General features: G+C 42.2%; 1 protein-coding gene across 4 annotated transcripts in view; it reads right to left on the bottom strand.

Moving 5' to 3' along the window:
- The window catches only part of fhit (fragile histidine triad diadenosine triphosphatase), a 140,726-nt gene that overhangs the window by 14,978 nt on the left and 106,171 nt on the right, over window positions 1–19,577 (bottom strand). For 3 of the 4 annotated variants that reach the window (XM_057846248.1, XM_057846246.1, XM_057846247.1), the window contains exons 6-7: window positions 17,827–17,856; window positions 13,198–13,266 (exon numbers count right to left, since the gene is read on the bottom strand). In XM_057846248.1, the coding sequence (XP_057702231.1) occupies window positions 13,198–13,266; window positions 17,827–17,856 (99 nt within the window). The remainder of the gene's footprint in view (window positions 1–13,197; window positions 13,267–17,826; window positions 17,857–19,577) is intronic. The other variant, XM_057846249.1, reaches the window with a different exon arrangement.

Below are 19,577 nucleotides of genomic sequence, written 5' to 3'. Positions count from 1 at the left end.
AAACACGAACGCAACTCTCTCGTCGATAAACAACGATGGCACCTGCCTCGACCTTTCGTTTCCTTGTTATGACGTCTCCGCCCCATTCGGCTGTTTCCGGAATACTTTCGGAAATGTTCGTAATTTTCAATCTATTTTCTTTAATTGCTCATGAATGTGATTTATTTTTTCGTTAACTTTATTAGTATTTGTTTTCTTGACACATAACGGTTCTATTGATATCTCACAGCCCCTTAGTGTTTTAATACCCTTTAATAGAACTAAAAACATTCATTCATTTTCCATGCCGCTTTTTCTCACGAGGGCCGCGGGGGTGCTGGAGCCTATCCCAGCTTACTCTGGACAGTAGGCAGGGAACACCAGTAAAGTTTAAAATCAATTCTAAAATGAACTGGAAGCCAGTGGAGGGACGATAGTACAGGGGTAATAAGTTCACGTCTGGATGTACCGGTAAAAATGGAGCAGCAGCATTCTGAAGAAGTTGCACACGAGAAATAGAGGAGATGGGACGACAAACAAAGTGCATAGCAATAGTCCAGCCTTGAGCTTATGAAGGCTTTTTCAAGGTCATGACAGCTAAGAAAAAGCTTCACTTTGGCTTAGTGGCGGAGCTGGAAAGAACTTGCTCTTGCAACAGAACTAATCTGTTTTTCAAAGTTGAGCCTGTTATAGAATATCACTCCAAGATTTTTTTTACGTGCGTCTTAAACCAGGAATCCAAACTACCAGATCTGGATTCAAGAGTATTTATCATGGGATTCAAGAGCATTCATTATCGGTGGTGTGCCAAAAGTTATACATTCAGTTTTGCTGTCATTAAAGTGGAAAAAGTTTTGTGCTAGCCACTGCTTCACATCAGAAATGCAATCCATTAATTCAGTGAGAGCAGTTTGTTCATTGGGTCTCAAGGGCAAATACAGCTGCAAGTCCTCAGTATAAAAAAATAAGAGCGACCTCATGTTTTTTTTTTTTTTTTGTTTGTTTGTTTTTTTATAACTGATCCTAAAGGTAACAAGTAAAATGCAAACAGAACAGGCTCTGAAATCGAACCTTGTGGCACCCCACATGACAGAAAAGTTCGGGAGGAGGAAAATTCTCCAATCATTACCAAGAAGGTTCTATGTTCTAGGTACGATTTAAACCATTGTAGAGCGTTGCCACGGATGACTATGAAGTGCTCTCAACAAGATACAAGGACTGTATGGCCAACTGTATCGAATGCCACTGTGAGGTCTATCAAAACAAAGACAGCTGGGTTTCTGGTATCTACAGAAAAGGCAGTGTCATTGTGCACTTTTAACAGTGCTGACTTATTGCTGTGTCTGGATCTGAAGCCTGAATGAAACTTGTCAAAGGGAAGTTGGTCTATAAGAACATTTGTAATGGAATAAAAACAACTTTTTCTTAAACTTTAGAATGGAAAGACGAGTGGACAAGTTTAAAATTGGACAGCTCAGAGGGGTCAAGATGTGTTTTTTTGAGAAGGGGCGTGACTACAGCATGTTTAAAGGCAGCTGGGACAGATCCGGAGCTGGAACAGGTATTTATAAGGGCCAGTAGACTTGACCCAAGGCAACTAAAAGCTTCCATCAGAAGCCTAGGCTTCATTACATATGGGGGACAGTTATTGGGTTTCATGCCACTTACTACGTATTTTAGTGAGAGATGACAATCAAATAAGATCAAACTGCTCAAAGACAGTGAGCGGTTCAGGAGGACATATATTTTCCAATGATATAAAGGTGTTGCAGATATACTGCCGAACAGAAGGTACCATCTTCTTAAAGTGGCAAATTCCTCACCAGGGATGGCTGACACATGATGGAATCAGAACTCCAGCAAAAAACAATGACCAATAAATAGGACTTAATATCTTCCAAGTGGTAGTGATGGAGCAGCTACAGGTAGCTGATTGAATGACTAATAAAAAAAAAAATTGAAAACATATATTCATCTTATAAATTTTCATTCATAAAACTTTTATAATCTTGAAGAATGTATCAGAATATAGAGTGCTAGGTAAAAAACCGTGAGACCTTATTAAATGACTTTGTCACCAATCTAGGGGCATAATCTTGAACTCACTGTGATTTAAATTGCCAAACACATTATTAAAGTACAGTTTATAATTGGTTCCTGAACCAGAAACCATGAAATCAAAACTTAATGATTGTATCCAAGTTAAAGAAGAACAAATCTTTCAAGTAACTGCCTAATGTTTCTTTATTTCTGTCTTGACAACAGAGCTGATTATTATCAAATGAAAAGAAATGGGACAGTTTCCTTTCATATTTTCATATTTAAAATGTAATTGACTTTTTAGTACCCACCTCCCATACCACCTACATATAAGATAATACATGAAAAACAAAAAACAATATATAAATATATATATATATATATATATATATATATATATATATATATATATATATATATATATATATATATATATATATATATATATATATATATATATATATATATATGAACATTTTTTTAACACTTTCAGTTTGATTTCGGACTGAAACCCATACACTTTAACCTTCGATTCCCATTTTTGCATAACTTTTTCTTGCATCCACTGTCTATGTGCAAGTGCTTATTGTATAGCAAAGACCATTTCCATTGAACTTTCCTAATTGCACCACGGGAGTATTGCTATTTCAGAATATAGAGAGGACACTAATCAGCTAGGGAGTTTGTCATTGTCTTCCATATCCATCGCAGGCCATCCTCTTACCATTGCACTGTTTACTATTCTACCCCCGCTCCCATTTGGGACCAAAAATTGAAGAACTTCCCAAAGCCTTTCTCCCAGCTCGCTTTTGTACAGGACCAAAGTCATTTGCAGTACATAGACATGTTATGAAATGGGGGAAAAGACGTGTTTAAAATATCCCCCTGATTGAGCTCGGCTCCTCAGGATTCCCAGAAGAAATTAAAAACAGCCTAACTGCAGGGTTGTATCATGTCCTCATCCATGCTCCTGCACAACTGTGACAGTCCCTCCTGGACAATGACATACATGGATGCTTTTTAAGTTCACAGTGCTACGAGTGAAGAGATGGAAATGTGAAAACTCTCGTGAGGAACTGGACTGGGGGGAAATGAGAAATATAGCGGTAATACATCAGAGAGTAGGATATGTTTTTTTTATTTTGAAGTCATTGTAATGAGATGTTACCTGTGGAAACCATCCATATAATTTGTGTATATAATAACATTAAAATATTGAAGTCATTGTAATGAGATGTTACCTGTGGAAACCATCCACATAATTTGTGTATATAATAACATTAAAATATTTTCCATCTTATTATAGGTAAAATCTTTTCTGATGCACAACTATCTTCTAAGAATGTAACAGTATTTGTCTCATATCATCACCGTACGGGCATCACTGTTCGGTGCAAGCAGTCAGATGGTGAATACCGTTGAGTAACAAAAAGAAATAATAAATAAATAAATCCATGTCAGAGTTAGTTCTCCTTTAGTCCAGGGGGCGGTAATACGAGCACTAGAGGCAGTGCGGTAACACGCCAAAACAGACAAAGAAGAAGTTATCATTGATCACGACTAGGAAAGTTATGGCGAATTTACAGAGTGGGAACTATGTAAAGGCAGTTTTAATAACACTTTTTGAAGTGTATTTATTTTATATTTCCAATTAGGTCATGTTTATTTTGTTCTAGGCCTAGACTGAAGTCATTGAAACACTAAGAATTTATTTTTGCACTATTTCAAGATGCTTTTTCAGTTTTGGAACTCTTTGTACTTTTTATTTTATCTTAGCCAATATAGACATGAATCTTATGTGGGAGTGTGTGTTCACTGGTAGTGGTCACTTAACGGTGTGTCATCCAACATTGAAAAATGGTAGTATCTTATTTTTAATAATTTAAAAAAAGTACCTAAGTTTGCCAGCAGGCAAGCACTACATGACTTTAACTGTTACTTCACTTGATCCACAAAAAATGTATGTTGTCTATTTTTGCACATAAACTGTGAATAAACATTAAATACAAATTCACAAGTTGTTTTTGCCATTAATTTAGCACTTTAATAAGAGCTGCTGTTTAGTTTTAGCCATTAGAACAAACTTTAACCAAACCAGTACCAAACCGTGACCCCCATACCGAGGTACGTACCCAACTGTGAATTCTGCGTACAGTTACAACCCTACTATCTCCCTAAATGGCTCCCTTATGTTTATGTTTCACTTATTTTACCCCTTCTATCATTGTTTGCATACTATCCTCATTAAAAAATGAAAACCTATAAATGTTTGGGTGGTTTAAGTTAAAGCAGGCACTGTTTTTCATCTGTGTGATTTGGACAAAGATCAGATCACATTTGATAGGGATTTTATGTAGAAATGTGAGGAATTACAAAAGGTTCAGATACTTTTTCTGAACCAATATTCAAAGAAAGAACCAGAAAATTCACTGACTACTATTTTTTTGTTTTTTAAACTGTGCAGATTGGAAAAAAGCAATACACATTGACTGCAAAGCAATAACATTGACTGCACTGTTAACAGAAGCTTAACAATTAAAATAAGCTAAAGAAACTCCAAAACCTAACTAAATAATACGTCCTGGCAAAACGATTAATGATAAGCTTAATGGCGAATTGCAAGCAACTATCAGGTGCATACTCCCAACAATTGGACAAGAGTGTGCAACACCCATCTGAAGGCGTGCTGCTCCCTCTGTTGCTTTTTATTGGTCGATATCTTGTTCGCCTGCCTAATCTTGCCTGTACTTGTGTTGCTGCTTCTAGTGCTCAATTATGATATAGTTGCATGGAGCTTTATAAATCCTAATTTGAGGCATGAAGACGACTCTTATCAATTCACAATGAGGAAAAAAAATCAAACAAACAAACAAAAGTAATGTGTAACGCATGTGACAATTGAAAGGTAGTGCAGTAAAAAGTACAGATACGTGTTGTAAAATGTAGTCAAGTAAAAGTAAAAAGTACCACTTCATATTTGTGCTCAAGTACAGATTACAGCCGGGTGGTATACAGAAAATTTACCGTTACCGAAATTCTTCACGATGACAGACGTAATTTTGACCATGTCGGTAAATTCGGTAATTTAACAAAACAAGAAAATATAGTCTTTTTATCCCGCTTTGACTCTGTGTTGTTTGGCTATGTCTCTTTAAGAAAGCAGTCAGTGTGTTTACGTATAAAGTCATGTGGTTATCAGGAACTGAAAGAAACAGAAGCCCGGTAGGGTAAGGCTTGCTGCTAACGCTAGCGGCTACTGCTACAAGCAAACGTGATTGAGTCGGGCTTAAGCGAGCTTCGCCAAACTTTCACTCGACATTAAATAGACTGTTGGCGGCCTCCAAACGGGCTTTCACTCGCTTTCCTCCCTGGTTCTCACAATTTCAGGAGAGGGTGCTGTCAACGGGTAGCCAGGCCACAGGCGGCTAGCGCTATCTAGCGGATAGCGCTATAAAATGAACGTGATGGAGTTGGATAGCGGCTCTGTCACAGCAGCCATTAACAATTATTATAAGTTATCTGTTAGAAGTGTTTTGTTCAAACTGTAAGTCATTAATGTTACAATGACATGTTTGCACAGTCGTCGTATTGATTTTTACAATGTTGTATATTGTTCTATATACTGTTATAAATATTCATACTTGAGTTCTTATGCTTTACAATAAATTTTTATTAGGGCTGTCAAAATTATCGCGTTAACGGGCGGTAATTAATTTTTTAAATTAATCACGTTAAAACATTTGACGCAATTAACGCACATGCCCCGCTCAAACAGATTAAAATGACAGCACAGTGCAATGTCCACTTGTTACTTGTGTTTTTTGGAGTTTTGTCACCCTCTGCTGGCTCTTGAGTGCGACTGATTTTATGGGCTTCAGCACCCATGATCATTGTGTAATTATTGACATCAACAATGGCGGGCTACTAGTTTATTTTTTGATTGAAAATTTTACAAATTTTATTAAAACGAAAACATTAAGAGGGGTTTTAATATAAAATTTCTATAACTTGTACAAACATTTATCTTTTAAAACCTACAAATCTTTCTATCCATGGATCGCTTTAACAGAATGTTAATAATGTTAATGCCATCTTGTTGATTTATTGTTATAATAAACAAATACAGTACTTATGTACAGTATGTTGAATGTATATATCCATCTTGTGTCTTATCTTTCCATTCCAACAATAATTTACAGAAAAATATGGCATATTTTAGAGATGGTTTGAATTGCGATTAATTACGATTATTGAATTTTTAAGCAGTAATTAACTCGATTTAACATTTTAATCGTTTGACAGCTTTAATTTTTATATACTGCATGTACATTGTTTAAATATGTTAAATTGAAATCTGGTAAATATATCAACCAAAAACAGTTAATTTGTATTTCACGCATTGATTCAGATTTTCAAATTATATAACAGTCCGCTTGGGCGAATTTATCGTCATTTATCGTTATTGAGGTAAATCTGCTCAATTTACCGTGATACGTACTTTAGGCCATATCGCCCAGCCCTAGTACAGATACACAAAAATGTACTTAAGTACAGTAATGAAGTACTTTTACTTCTTTACATTCCACCACTGCGTACAAATAGAGCACACTATAGCACTTTAAAGTGCATGTGACACGAAAAAGCATGTTTATTTCATAATACACGCGGTATTTTATGCTCCTGAATGATATGGACCGCTTGGATGTGTGTGGAAGCGATCGCTATATTTATTTAGTTTTTTGAATCCCGTGCCATGAAAATGAGTGACTTCTGGCTTCGGTCTTGCATTGAGGAGGAGGGCGCTGTGACATGTACGGGTGAAGGCATCCTCTTCACTAAACAGCCGTACTGTTGTGTATGGGGACTAAGGATTCAGCTGATTTTGCGGATTAATACATTTTTTTTACGCATCACGTCAGCCAAACGGCTGCAGAAAAATCTTGCTTTATGAGGGAGAGGCGTGTGCGCCTTTTTGGAGTTTCAAAAGGTTCCCATTCACCGTGGATATTGGCCAAAACAAGCCCTACTACAGTGGGACCACTGGACTTACGAGGAAGTGAGTAAACATCTTGTTTTGTATTATGTCAAATATTAATACAGCGATTACAAAGTAAACACTACAAACTTTCTTTAAATAAAGGACTACTTACGTTTAATCATTGATAGGCATATAAAAAGCTCTCCTCGTGCACATTAGCTGCACGTTAGCTGCACAACAACTGCAGCCGCCCTCCTCCGGGGAACGAACTATAAATTGCTCTCCGCCGGACGGTTTGCGATCCACGAAGACAATCGACAACCCAGTCATCATGTCAAATAATCCAGGCTAGTTATGTGTGATTTTCAACTTCGAAGACTTTGAAACATCACTCGGTTCGGGTTAGCATGTCGGCTAGCTGTCATGCCTCTTGGTTTGTTTACATTCTCCGAAGCCGGGGAAGGGAAATGACATATGTCCGAGTTAGGTATCATAAAATATCGTTCGGGAGGTGCGAGAGTAAAGGTGAAGTCGACAGTTTTGACCATAATGGAATAATTTTGCCATGTCGTCCTAAATAAGTGCATTTTTATTATTTCATATTCCATTTAGCACAAGACTGTTATTTGTCATGACCATGCCATTTAATTAGCAATTGGGGAAAATACTTGGATAAAAAGAAAATCCTGTAAAAATATTGAAGTAAAGAGACAGAAACAATGACATTTTGCAGCTGTCTTCGTCGCGTTTTCCTCGTTGTGAATAGTTCCCCCTCAACGGGCTAACTGGTCCTTCTCAAGCCATTTATTTAGCTATTGGGGAAAAATACTTGGATAAAAAGAATATCCTGTTAGGTTTTGTGTTTGGTTTCTCCTTGTGTGACTTGTCCTGTGATTACCCATTGCTCTCACCTGTGTGTGTTTTCCCAGTGTATTCTGCAATCTGCATCCACCTGTGTTACCCAGCTGTTCCTTGTCTCGTTATCCCTTGTCTGCTTGTGTGTATATATGCTCCCATTTTCTGTTCACTCCTTGCTGCGTCATTGTCTATGTCTATGTCCGTCTCTGCCAAACTTCAAGTCCGTTCCAAGCCCTCGTGTACCAGTCCCTCTGATTTAAGTAAGTTTTGTTTTAATCTTGCCCTTTGATCCCCAGTGGTTTTGTTTGTACTTTGTGTTTTTGTTAGTTATAATTAAAACGTTTTTTGAGTTCATTGCCTTCTGCCTCCTGCCTTGCATTTTGTTTCCTGCGTTTGGGTCCACACACACCTGCCTGCCCAGCATTCCCTGACAGAATGACGCAGCCAATTGTGGACCCAGCGGGAAAAATCCGATACCGGCGTGCACGCCGACGACCATCTGCCCGTTCCCCCGATTATGTTCTGCCTCGCCACGTTTTTTTAGATTCAGATTTTTCTGATTTCGAAGAATATAGCAATTCATATGATTTTCTTTCTGACACCGACTCCGACCCAGATTTTTATTCCATGCCCTATTCTTCGCCCTCTCAGTTTTTGTCACGCCTCAGTCATTCCACGTCCCCTTCCCAGCCTTTTTCTCTGGACCCTTACCTGGGTTCCCGTTTGGCCATCTACACTGGACCTCCGCGTGGTGGCCAGCGGGGGCGCCCAGGTAAGGGCCGTAGTTCCTTCACCCCTCCTTCAATCCCACCATGTAATGTTCCACACAGTCTGCCATCGTACACCGTACGGAAGCCTCAGCGTGCTCGTACACGCCGACGTCACGGGCCCGCGCCGGCTCCCCGCAGTCAAGTTCCTCCCGCGCCGGCTCCCCGCAGTCAAGTGGCTCCCGCGCCGGCTCCCCGCAGTCAAGTGGCTCCCGCGCCGGCTCCCCGCAGTCAAGTGGCTCCCGCGCCGACTCCCCGCAGTCAAGTGGCTCCCGCGCCGACTCCCCGCAGTCAAGTGGCTCCCGCGCCGACTCCCCGCAGTCAAGTGGCTCCCGCGCCGACTCCCCGCAGTCAAGTGGCTCCCGCGCCGACTCCCCGCAGTCAAGTGGCTCCCGCGCCGACTCCCCGCAGTCAAGTGGCTCCCGCGCCGACTCCCCGCAGTCAAGTGGCTCCCGCGCCGACTCCCCGCAGTCAAGTGGCTCCCGCGCCGACTCCCCGCAGTCTTGTTCTCCCGCCAGCAGTCTCCTGCGACTCCGCTGCTGTTCCGCCAGCAGTCTCCTGCGACTCCGCTGCTGTTCCGCCAGCAGTCTCCTGCGACGCCGCTGCTGTTCCGCCAGCAGTCTCCTGCGACGCCGCTGCTGTTCCGCCAGCAGTCTCCTGCGACGCCGCTGCTGTTCCGCCAGCAGTCTCCTGCGACGCCGCTGCTGTTCCGCCAGCAGTCTCCTGCGACGCCGCTGCTGTTCCGCCAGCAGTCTCCTGCGACGCCGCTGCTGTTCCGCCAGCAGTCTCCTGCGACGCCGCTGCTGTTCCGCCAGCAGTCTCCTGCGACGCCGCTGCTGTTCCGCCAGCAGCCTCCTGCGACGCCGCTGCTGTTCCGCCAGCAGCCTCCTGCGACGCCGCTGCTGTTCCGCCAGCAGCCTCCTGCGACGCCGCTGCTGTTCCGCCAGCAGCCTCCTGCGACGCCGCTGCTGTTCCGCCAGCAGCCTCCTGCGACTCCGCTGCTGCTCCGCCAGCAGCCTCCTGCGACTCCGCTGCTGCCCCGCCAGCAGTCTCCTGCGACTCCGCTGCTGCCCCGCCAGCAGTCTCCTGCGACTCCGCTGCTGCCCCGCCAGCAGTCTCCTGCGACTCCGCTGCTGCCCCGCCAGCAGTCTCCTGCGACTCCGCTGCTGTCCCGCCAGCAGACGACTCCGCTGCTGTCCCGCCAGCAGACGACTCCGCTGCTGTCCCGCCAGCAGTCTCCTGCGACTCCGCTGCTGCCCCGCCAGCAGTCTCCTGCGACTCCGCTGCTGTCCCGCCAGCAGACGACTCCGCTGCTGTCCCGCCAGCAGACGACTCCGCTGCTGTCCCGCCAGCAGACGACTCCGCTGCTGTCCCGCCAGCAGACGACACCGCTGCTGTCCCGCCAGCAGACGACACCGCTGCTGTCCCGCCAGCAGACGACACCGCTGCTGTCCCGCCAGCAGACGACACCGCTGCTGTCCCGCCAGCAGACGACACCGCTGCTGTCCCGCCAGCAGACGACACCGCTGCTGTCCCGCCAGCAGACGACACCGCTGCTGTCCCGCCAGCAGACGACACCGCTGCTGTCCCGCCAGCAGACGACACCGCTGCTGTCCCGCCAGCAGACGACACCGCTGCTGTCCCGCCAGCAGACGACACCGCTGCTGTCCCGCCAGCAGACGACACCGCTGCTGTCCCGCCAGCAGACGACGACGACGACGACTCCGACTCCGACTCCGACTCTGTTCCTGGTCCGCACGACTCCGACTCCGACTCCGACTCCGACTCTGTTCCTGGTCCGCACGACGACTCCGACTCCGACTCTGTTCCTGGTCCGCACGACGACTCCGACTCCGACTCTGTTCCTGGTCCGCACGACGACTCCGACTCCGACTCTGTTCCTGGTCCGCACGACGACTCCGACTCCGACTCTGTTCCTGGTCCGCACGACGACTCCGACTCTGTTCCTGGTCCGCACGACGACTCCGACTCCGACTCTGTTCCTGGTCCGCACGACGACTCCGACTCCGACTCTGTTCCTGGTCCGCACGACGACTCCGACTCCGACTCTGTTCCTGGTCCGCACGACGACTCCGACTCCGACTCTGTTCCTGGTCCGCACGACGACTCCGACTCTGTTCCTGACCCTCGCCCCGATGATGCTGCTCCCCGTTTCCTGCCAAAACGTGGCGGTATGGACAACCGAGCACTACCTCGTCGGGGACGCCCGCCTGATCTGCCTGTGCGGTCGCCCAATGTCTGGCGCCCCGGGCGCCCTCCCGATCGACCCGTGCGATCGGCCCACGTCTGGCGTCCTGGACGCCCGCCTGACTGGCCGTGACGGGCTGGTGTTGCTCCCTCCTCCGAGCAACCTTCTGACTTTTTGTTTCCTCGGGACGTCTGGGATCCGTCCCTTGAGGGGGGGGTACTGTTAGGTTTTGTGTTTGGTTTCTCCTTGTGTGACTTGTCCTGTGATTACCCATTGCTCTCACCTGTGTGTGTTTTCCCAGTGTATTCTGCAATCTGCATCCACCTGTGTTACCCAGCTGTTCCTTGTCTCGTTATCCCTTGTCTGCTTGTGTGTATATATGCTCCCATTTTCTGTTCACTCCTTGCTGCGTCATTGTCTATGTCTATGTCCGTCTCTGCCAAACTTCAAGTCCGTTCCAAGCCCTCGTGTACCAGTCCCTCTGATTTAAGTAAGTTTTGTTTTAATCTTGCCCTTTGATCCCCAGTGGTTTTGTTTGTACTTTGTGTTTTTGTTAGTTATAATTAAAACGTTTTTTGAGTTCATTGCCTTCTGCCTCCTGCCTTGCATTTTGTTTCCTGCGTTTGGGTCCACACACACCTGCCTGCCCAGCATTCCCTGACATATCCTGTAAAAATATTGGAGTAGAGAGACTGAAACAATGACATTTTGCGGCTCTCTTCGTCGCGTTTTCCTCGTTTGGAATAATTACCGCTCAATGGGCTGAATAGTAAAACCGATGAGCCCAGTCTCCCGCTGACGTCATCCACCTGTTGGGGACGCTAGAGCCCTATAATGGTAGGCGTGGCTAACCGGCAGATTAAAAGACTAATTTCTCGTCATCTGCACTTTGCTAAATTGTTGTATATAGTTGAATCGTCTCAAAATATGCTTCTAATTCACATAATAATGCTATTTAAGACTTTTTTTCTACTGTCGTATGCTCTTTAACGGAAAGAGGGTGAAAGTCATGAGACTTGTCAATATATTTATTCAGTCAACTCATTAGGAAATTCTTAGTTTCAATAATTATCTTTATGTTATACTGTATATAAAGAAATATAGTTTCAATACATTGTGAATTTTGGTTAAAAGATGGGTGTTTCAAGTTCTTTCAAAAGCCGCTCTTTTAATATTGTGTGTATGCTGTACATAGTCTGAGGATGCTCTAAATTTGTTCACGGAGCACAGAATATTTTAAGAACAAACACTGACGATTCACGTTTCTCAAACGTACGTACGCACTGTTCATGAATGAACTTTCGTAGTTTTCTTCAACAAAAGAAAAATGGTGAATGTGGGCTTTAAAATACTTGGAATTGCAGTTTCAAATATGGAATAATTATTCAAATAAAACAAAAGTATTCTCATTTAGTTGGCATAACATATAAGGATAAATGGTAAAGGGGGTCGCTGTTCTCCCAATAATCCTTACGATCACATGCAAATTAAAACAAACCCATTTGCTACCGAGACTTCCGTGGAAAGGCACTTTTAATATCTCCCCTCAGGCATGATGAGCGAGTACAGCAAAATTATTTTTTCTAAGCCACGGTTATTAAAATATTCATATCAAACTTGCAAGTCATTGATATTCATTTGCTACAGACTCTTGTTACAAATTCAAAATGTCACACTGAAATTTAAAACACCCTGTAAGGCATGTTCATTATTTTCTTATTGAAATATTGTGGTTCACTGGTTTGGAGAGTCTTGTTCCTTAGGGCTGTATATAGCTCCTATCGTATTTGTTCTAACTCAGATGTTTAATTAAAGATATTAGGAACCACAGGTGTAGTACTTAATAAGTAGTGAATTGTACTTGCATTATGTATCAGTAGCATAATGTCTGTTGCAAGGAGGAACAAAAATAATGATTGGGTTAAAAATGAAACATGTTAAAGGCCTAAAAATTCTGTCAGCACTAAAATTATTAGAGCGTTTGTCCTGCCCCCCCTCATCCAATTATAAAAACATGAACAACAACTGGAAGATTTGAATAAATATGCCAAATGTATACATTGTAGCTTGGTGTAGACCAAAAGTGTCAAACCGGTCCTCAAAGGGACGCAGTGGGTACTCGATTTCATTCCAACCAAACAAGATGAACACCTTTTCACCAATCTGGTGTCTTACAAGTGTAGTCAGTTGATTAAAGTCAGGTGCTGCTTATTTTAGCATAAACCTCATTGGTTGAACTGTCTTTGCTGAATCTGTTGAAACATAGACCAGGACCCACTTTGTGGAATTGGTTTGACACCACTGGTGTAGACCATACTAAATACAGTAATACAAAGATCAGAACACAGAACAGAAAACTGGCATACCTCATCATAGACACTATCATTGCGGTCAAAGTCGCCTGCCTTCCTGGGAAGCACATGGACATGGACATGCTGAAAGCAAACAACCAGAAAAGCCAGTTGTTTAGGTGCTTTGCTGTGTATAAAAGTGGGCATTTTGAACACTCGGGAATCATTTGACAGACTGCTATGACTGAGTGTTCCCGAAGAGACTCATCATTAATTCACAGAATGTTAGACAAGCAAAACAGTGTTGCTGCTTTGCCACAATTCACGGGAGAGTAGCCGTAAATTCCACTATGCATGCAGTGTGAACACCATAGAGGCTCCTTAATCTTCCACTTTTAGGAACGTAATTGACTTTCTTTCATCACACCGCTCCCATCCAGCTGTTTCCGGTGACAATTCCCTTGCTGTCACAAACCTGGCAGGCTGTATGATTATCTTTGATTTGCATCCCTGCACCGATTGTCCTCAAGAAACTGTGGTACTAAATACTTGGGTTAACACTTTACAGGGTAAGTGACTATTTTTGCAATAAAAAAAAACTGACATATTGTATAATATCAATTTTAACTTTTCCTTTTTTGTTTGTCTTAATTATTACTGTACCACTTTATACATATTTTTTAAAATGTTTTTATACCTTAAGAGGTAATTTGAGTGCAATTTGCAGAAATCATTTCTGAAGTAAAAAAAAAACAACAAAAAAACATGTGAATGAAGAGCGAAGTGAAGTGAATGAAGAATGAACAGAGTAAATGTACAGTACATGTATGGGTTCTTTTAACAAATGAGGCTAGATGTACACTACACTGTCAAAATGACGCCTGTCTTTCTTTTTTAAATACTGTAACTAATCATTTGGAAAATAACTCTTGGCATATAATATTATTTAATCCTATGATGCCAAAACTTCTAAAAATATTTTTTTGCGTTCAAGATGCTGAACCAAGTTGAGAAAGTAAATTAAAATACATAATAAAATAATAAATTATAATATGAAAATAATACCGGTAATTAGGGTACGTTTTTGTCAACCCACTGCTGTTTGTTGCAAACTTTATCTAACGTGTGTTAGGGCTCCCTGATTGCAGGCTGGAGGCCAGACGGGGGCTGCTGCGAGCAATCACAATCGGTTGCCTTCTTAAGCCTGCTCGTTGTTGCCAGTTGTCGCCAGACTAACACTTTCGGCATCTCCGTCAGTCACACCCAGCATTCATGTATTTCTCGAATTGTATCATACCCAGCTAATCCGACTTCCTTTTCTGTCCCAGGATTCCCCGTGCCTGATCCCTGATCTGTGCCGTCGGATGATTTACCTCCTGTCAACTCTAGCCAGCTACGATCCAGCGTGCCCGTGCGCTGCTGCGACCTTCGTGCTCACTTAAATAAACGTTGCGTAGACGCACAGTCATTCTCCCTTGTCTGCTTTGGGGTCCCCTTCCCAATGCACCCTGACACATGCCCTCCAGATATACAGTTGCAAATGGGATTCATTCCTCAAACGAAACATCTTTAAGCATCATGTTTGTTACAGGAATTACTGTACCAACAGAATTTGCCTTTGGAAATATATTAAGCATTTTGACATTGATTATCACTTGATTTGTCCCTTGTTTGAATGAGATTGGCATGTACGTCCTATGTCTGCATGGATTATGGATTTTTTTGTTTTGTTTGTTAGCATCTCAAAATATAGAAATTAGTATTATATGACACATTTATTGGAATCTGCATTAGCATACTTAATAATAACAATATTAAAAATACCAGATGATGTAGTGCTGTTGGCTTCATCAAGCCGTGATCTCCAACTCTCACTGGAGTGGTTCGCAGCAGAGTGTGAAACGGTTGGGATGAAGATCAGCACCTCCAAATCCGAGACCATGGTCCTCAGTCGGAAAAGGGTAGAGTGCCCTCTCTGGGTCAGGGATGAGATCCTGCCCCAAGTGGAGGAGTTCAAGTATCTTGGGGTCTTGCTCATGAGTGACGGTAGGAGGGAGCGGGAGATCAACAGGCGGATCGGTGCAGCGTCTGCAGTAATGCAGACACTGCACCGGTCCGTACTGGTGAAGAAGGAGCTGAGCCAAAAGGGCAAAGCTCTCGATTTACCAGTTGATCTACGTTCCTACCCTCACCTACGGTCACGAGCTGTGGGTCATGACCGAAAGAACAAGATCCCGGATACAAGTGACCGAAATGAGTTTCCTCCGCAGGGTGTCCGGGCTCTCCCTTAGAGATAGGGTGAGAAGCTCGGTCAACCGGGAGGGACTCGGCGTCGAGCCGCTACACCTCCGCTTAGAGAGGAGCCAACTGAGGTGGCTCGGGCATCTGGTTCGGATGCCTCCTGGACGCCTCCCTGGAGAGGCGTTCCGGGCATGTCCCACCGGCGGGAGGCCATGGGGACAATCCAGGACACGCTGGAAAGACTATGTCTCTCGGCTAGCCTGGGAACGGCTTGGGATCTCGCCGGAGGAGCTGGTTGAAGTGGCTGGGGAAATGGAAGTCTGGGCTTCCCTGTTAAAGCTGCTGCCCCCGCGACCCGACCCCGGAACAAGCGGAAGATGACGGACGGACGGACGGACGGACGGAATAATAAAAATACAATTTATTTCTAGAGCGCTTTTCAAGACACGCAAAAACGCTTCACAAGAAAGATGGGAACACAATAGCTCAACAATAACTAAACAATCATAATATTAGATTAAAAGCAGGATAAAAGTAAATAAAAAATTAAGAGGTCAAGATAAAACCGAGATAAGGATCATGGTGGGTAATAAAGAGTAAACAGGTGTGTTTTGAGTCTGGATTTGAAAAGTGAGAGGGTAGATTTAATGCGAAGATCAAGGGGTAGGGAATTCCATTTATTGTCATATTTTTTCATTCTATTAGTAATCATAACTTTTATTTGCTTACCGTCTTTCTTCTGGTCATGCTTTCACAACACATTTTCAATGGATACAGTGGTTATTTAATAGTCTCCTTTATACATATTTTGCCACATTATTTTATCAGAGTATATGGCAGAAAACACAGACAAGACTGAAAAAGCAGTTTCTGCTCTTGCACCCCTCTTAAAAATAAACTGCTGTATTTTAAGCCAAAAGAACTGTTGTGTTTGATAGAACAATATGTCTATATGCTGCCAAAGCAGATTCATGGCGCAATAAGCCCCCGAACTATTTTTAATTTGTCCGTTTTACCCTGGAAACCCCTGTTTACAGACGTCGCGCAACCCCTTTTAATTCAACCAAGCCATAAAGAGAAGGTAAGTAATTGTATTCATTATTTGAAATGGCTGTCATTTTTAGCTTAGAATCATTAACTGATGTCTAATACTTCGTTTAAAAAAAAAAAAAAAAATACGACATTAAAAATTACTTGCATATTTTAGACTTTTAAACAAATGACATAACAATGAAAAAAATGGTGTCTGTAAAAAAGTCACGGATATCTACCTCATAACTATCGCTTAATTGTATGTTTATTGTTACTGTCGCATTTTCTCCGATATGTTAGATGATAAATAATCGATCCAAACAAAGAAAATCTGAAAAAAAAAAACGTTTAAAAGGGTAAATAAATGAAAAACAACATGTCAACCACTCCTTGATGTCTGCGATTTCTGCATCGCGACCCTTGTTATATCACCATGTTTCACCCATAAAATCCCCCCAAAAATCCAGCTGTGGATATTCACAGCTGTGTCTTGGCACTCGGCGATACATGCTACAAGGAGTTCTTAGATCAAAACAAGGTAAGTCCGCGATAATATCTCGTTAAAGTCATGGCGTCTGTAATTCTGCTCTCACGTGCTCTCACCTCCAGATAGGGTTTTGCTGTTTAAAAACAGTTTTTTTTTTTCAAAAATGCCAATCTGTTAAAAATTCTTCTCCACCCAGAAAGTTGAGATTTTAAGCTTTCCAATTATGTATGACACAGGCATATCGGACAATTTTGAAATTTGGCCAAATTGGGGGTCTCGGAGCGGAACTTCAAGTCAACTGAGTCTTTTCCGCCATATACAGACAAATTACATAAAATGCCTCTAAGACTGTTGAGTAAAACCGAACAACTATATCATAATTCTATAATCGCTGGGCATTTTCTATCGAATAGAATTAAAATTCAACCCTTCACACTAATTATATTTGTCTTGGTTCTGGAGACCCCAGGAAGTGCGTTCATAAAAATGTGCCTCTTAGAACTCAAGTCACTCTTATTCCCAATAATGAGATCATTTCTATTATGACTGAAGTTACCCGTTTTATAGATACAAATTCTCAGTTGACATTACGTACAACTATACCGTCAGTGAGTTACGTGATGTACCACTAAAAGCATAATGTTAGTGAGTTACATGATGTACCACTAAAAGCATAAAACTGACAAATAATTAGTGAATATTCTTTACAGTATTTCATTAATATGTGTTCAAAGTGGATGCGAAAAGATTTCCACTCTGATGCTTAAATTTCTGAATTTATGAGACCTCTTGTCAAAAATGATTTAACCATTTTGGTATGTGTCTCCAAATAATTCATCAATATCAAGATTTTGGCGCTGGAAATACAATGGTTATTTAATGGTGTATAACTGTTGTGGAACCCTAATGACATATTCAAAAGTAGTAAATTATTTAGTTCTCACCTTCACAGTTTGTCCCGCTTCAGGGCCATCCTAGAGGAAAAAGAAAAAGGTAATTAGAAAAGAGTCAGAAAGTCTGAAGTATTCAAATGAATAATGTATAGACATTTTATTTTCTGATGAGCTACAGCACATCTCTTTCCTGATTAGACGTATACAGTAAATACAAAATGACATAATATCAATTAAATTTTCATCTGAAGGTGCATTCCTTCCAGTCATGCATAAATCCCCAGACAACTGAGGCCTTATTCAGACTGGCAGCCAAAATCCAATTTTTAGTCCATCCAGATTGAAACCGGATTGCTCTTTTGTCATCTGAACGGTCACTAAACCCAAAAATCCGATTTTTGTGAGATCGATTAAAACCACATATGGGAGATTGTCTAATTTCAGATATGAATAACATACTTCTCAATCTGAACAGCTCAGATGGGATTTGACTATCCATGATGTCACTTTACGCAATGGAAAATTCAATGCCCCTTTTATGAATTATTAGATGTCATTCTTGGAGATAAGCCCTGCATTCGCTCCCTGCTTGTGCTTGACAGCGCCGCACCTCACAAAGACGGTGAAGGGGGGCATATAAATAATGTCAATGCAGGTAAGTAATGTCAATGTTTGTTAGCAAGGTAAATTGCCTCATACTTGTTATTACTTTGCCTCATACTTGTTAATATAACAGTTTAGTAACGTTGGTTCCCTGCCTAGTAGATTCTTTCTCACATGTTGCATGTTTGTTGGCGCAGTCGCAATTGTATGTCATCAACCACTAAATGCGCTGGTTGACGCCTTCATTGCCAGAGCAACACGTCAGATGGGTCAATAATGTGGCCCAGTCTAAACAGGCCTAATTCCGATTTGAACACTTGCTAAAACATGTGAACAGCCAGCCTCAAAATTGGATTTGAGGACAAGGACAGTTTGGAATCAGTTATGCCGGTGTCTGAGGACAGCCTCAGCGCCGAGGATCATAGGGTCACATACGTTCCTTAATGTCCCATTTATGAGCTTGAACTGGCGAGCACATGTTTAATATATAACACCAGAAAAAGATAGTACTGTATGAAATTGATAATGATTGTGCTGTGCCTGCTAAGTAGAAGATGATAGGAATTTGTCTGTAATAAATATCACACCTATCAATGTTAGTGACTGAAAAATACAGTACATCAGATGAGTTCCATTGTTTGGTCTCTGCAATGAAAAAATATCCGTCTACTGCTGCCAAAAATCATTTTCTATTCATCACCTTTTTAATGAGTTGCATATTACAATTTTTCACAGGAATGGCACACCGATAAGAACAATTGATACCTCCTGCAGAGAATAGCATTTTAATGTGGTGACTGAAAAAGGGGATCTGCCATGATTTTATCTAATAATCTTAATTCTAGTGATCATTTTCCAAATTAAAGAGACATCAAGGTAAAGTGTGCTCTTTGATTTTTTCCCCCCCTTTGATTCTCTTGCCAAACCCGAGAAACAATTTTGTCAGAGAGGGCCATAGTGTAGGCAAGGTGCTATTTTCATATTAGCATATATATCACCTGTTATGCAAAAAAGGCCTTTCAATCAGAGGTGAGAGCCTATCTATTTGTCAGTTGTTGTAGGTGTCAGAGATGGCTCTGCAATTTGTTTCCATTATATTCTGTTCAATGACACAAGAGTGGATCAAGGTGTAAAAATTTTGATATAAGGAAAGTACAGTTCCATACAATTACCATCATATTTTTTGACACATCCTACAC

The sequence above is a fragment of the Corythoichthys intestinalis genome, chromosome 9 (genome assembly GCF_030265065.1).
Source record: "Corythoichthys intestinalis isolate RoL2023-P3 chromosome 9, ASM3026506v1, whole genome shotgun sequence".
Classification (NCBI taxonomy): domain Eukaryota; kingdom Metazoa; phylum Chordata; class Actinopteri; order Syngnathiformes; family Syngnathidae; genus Corythoichthys; species Corythoichthys intestinalis.
Note: the sequence above shows the minus strand (reverse complement) of the source record. Positions and strands in the feature narration are given on the sequence as shown.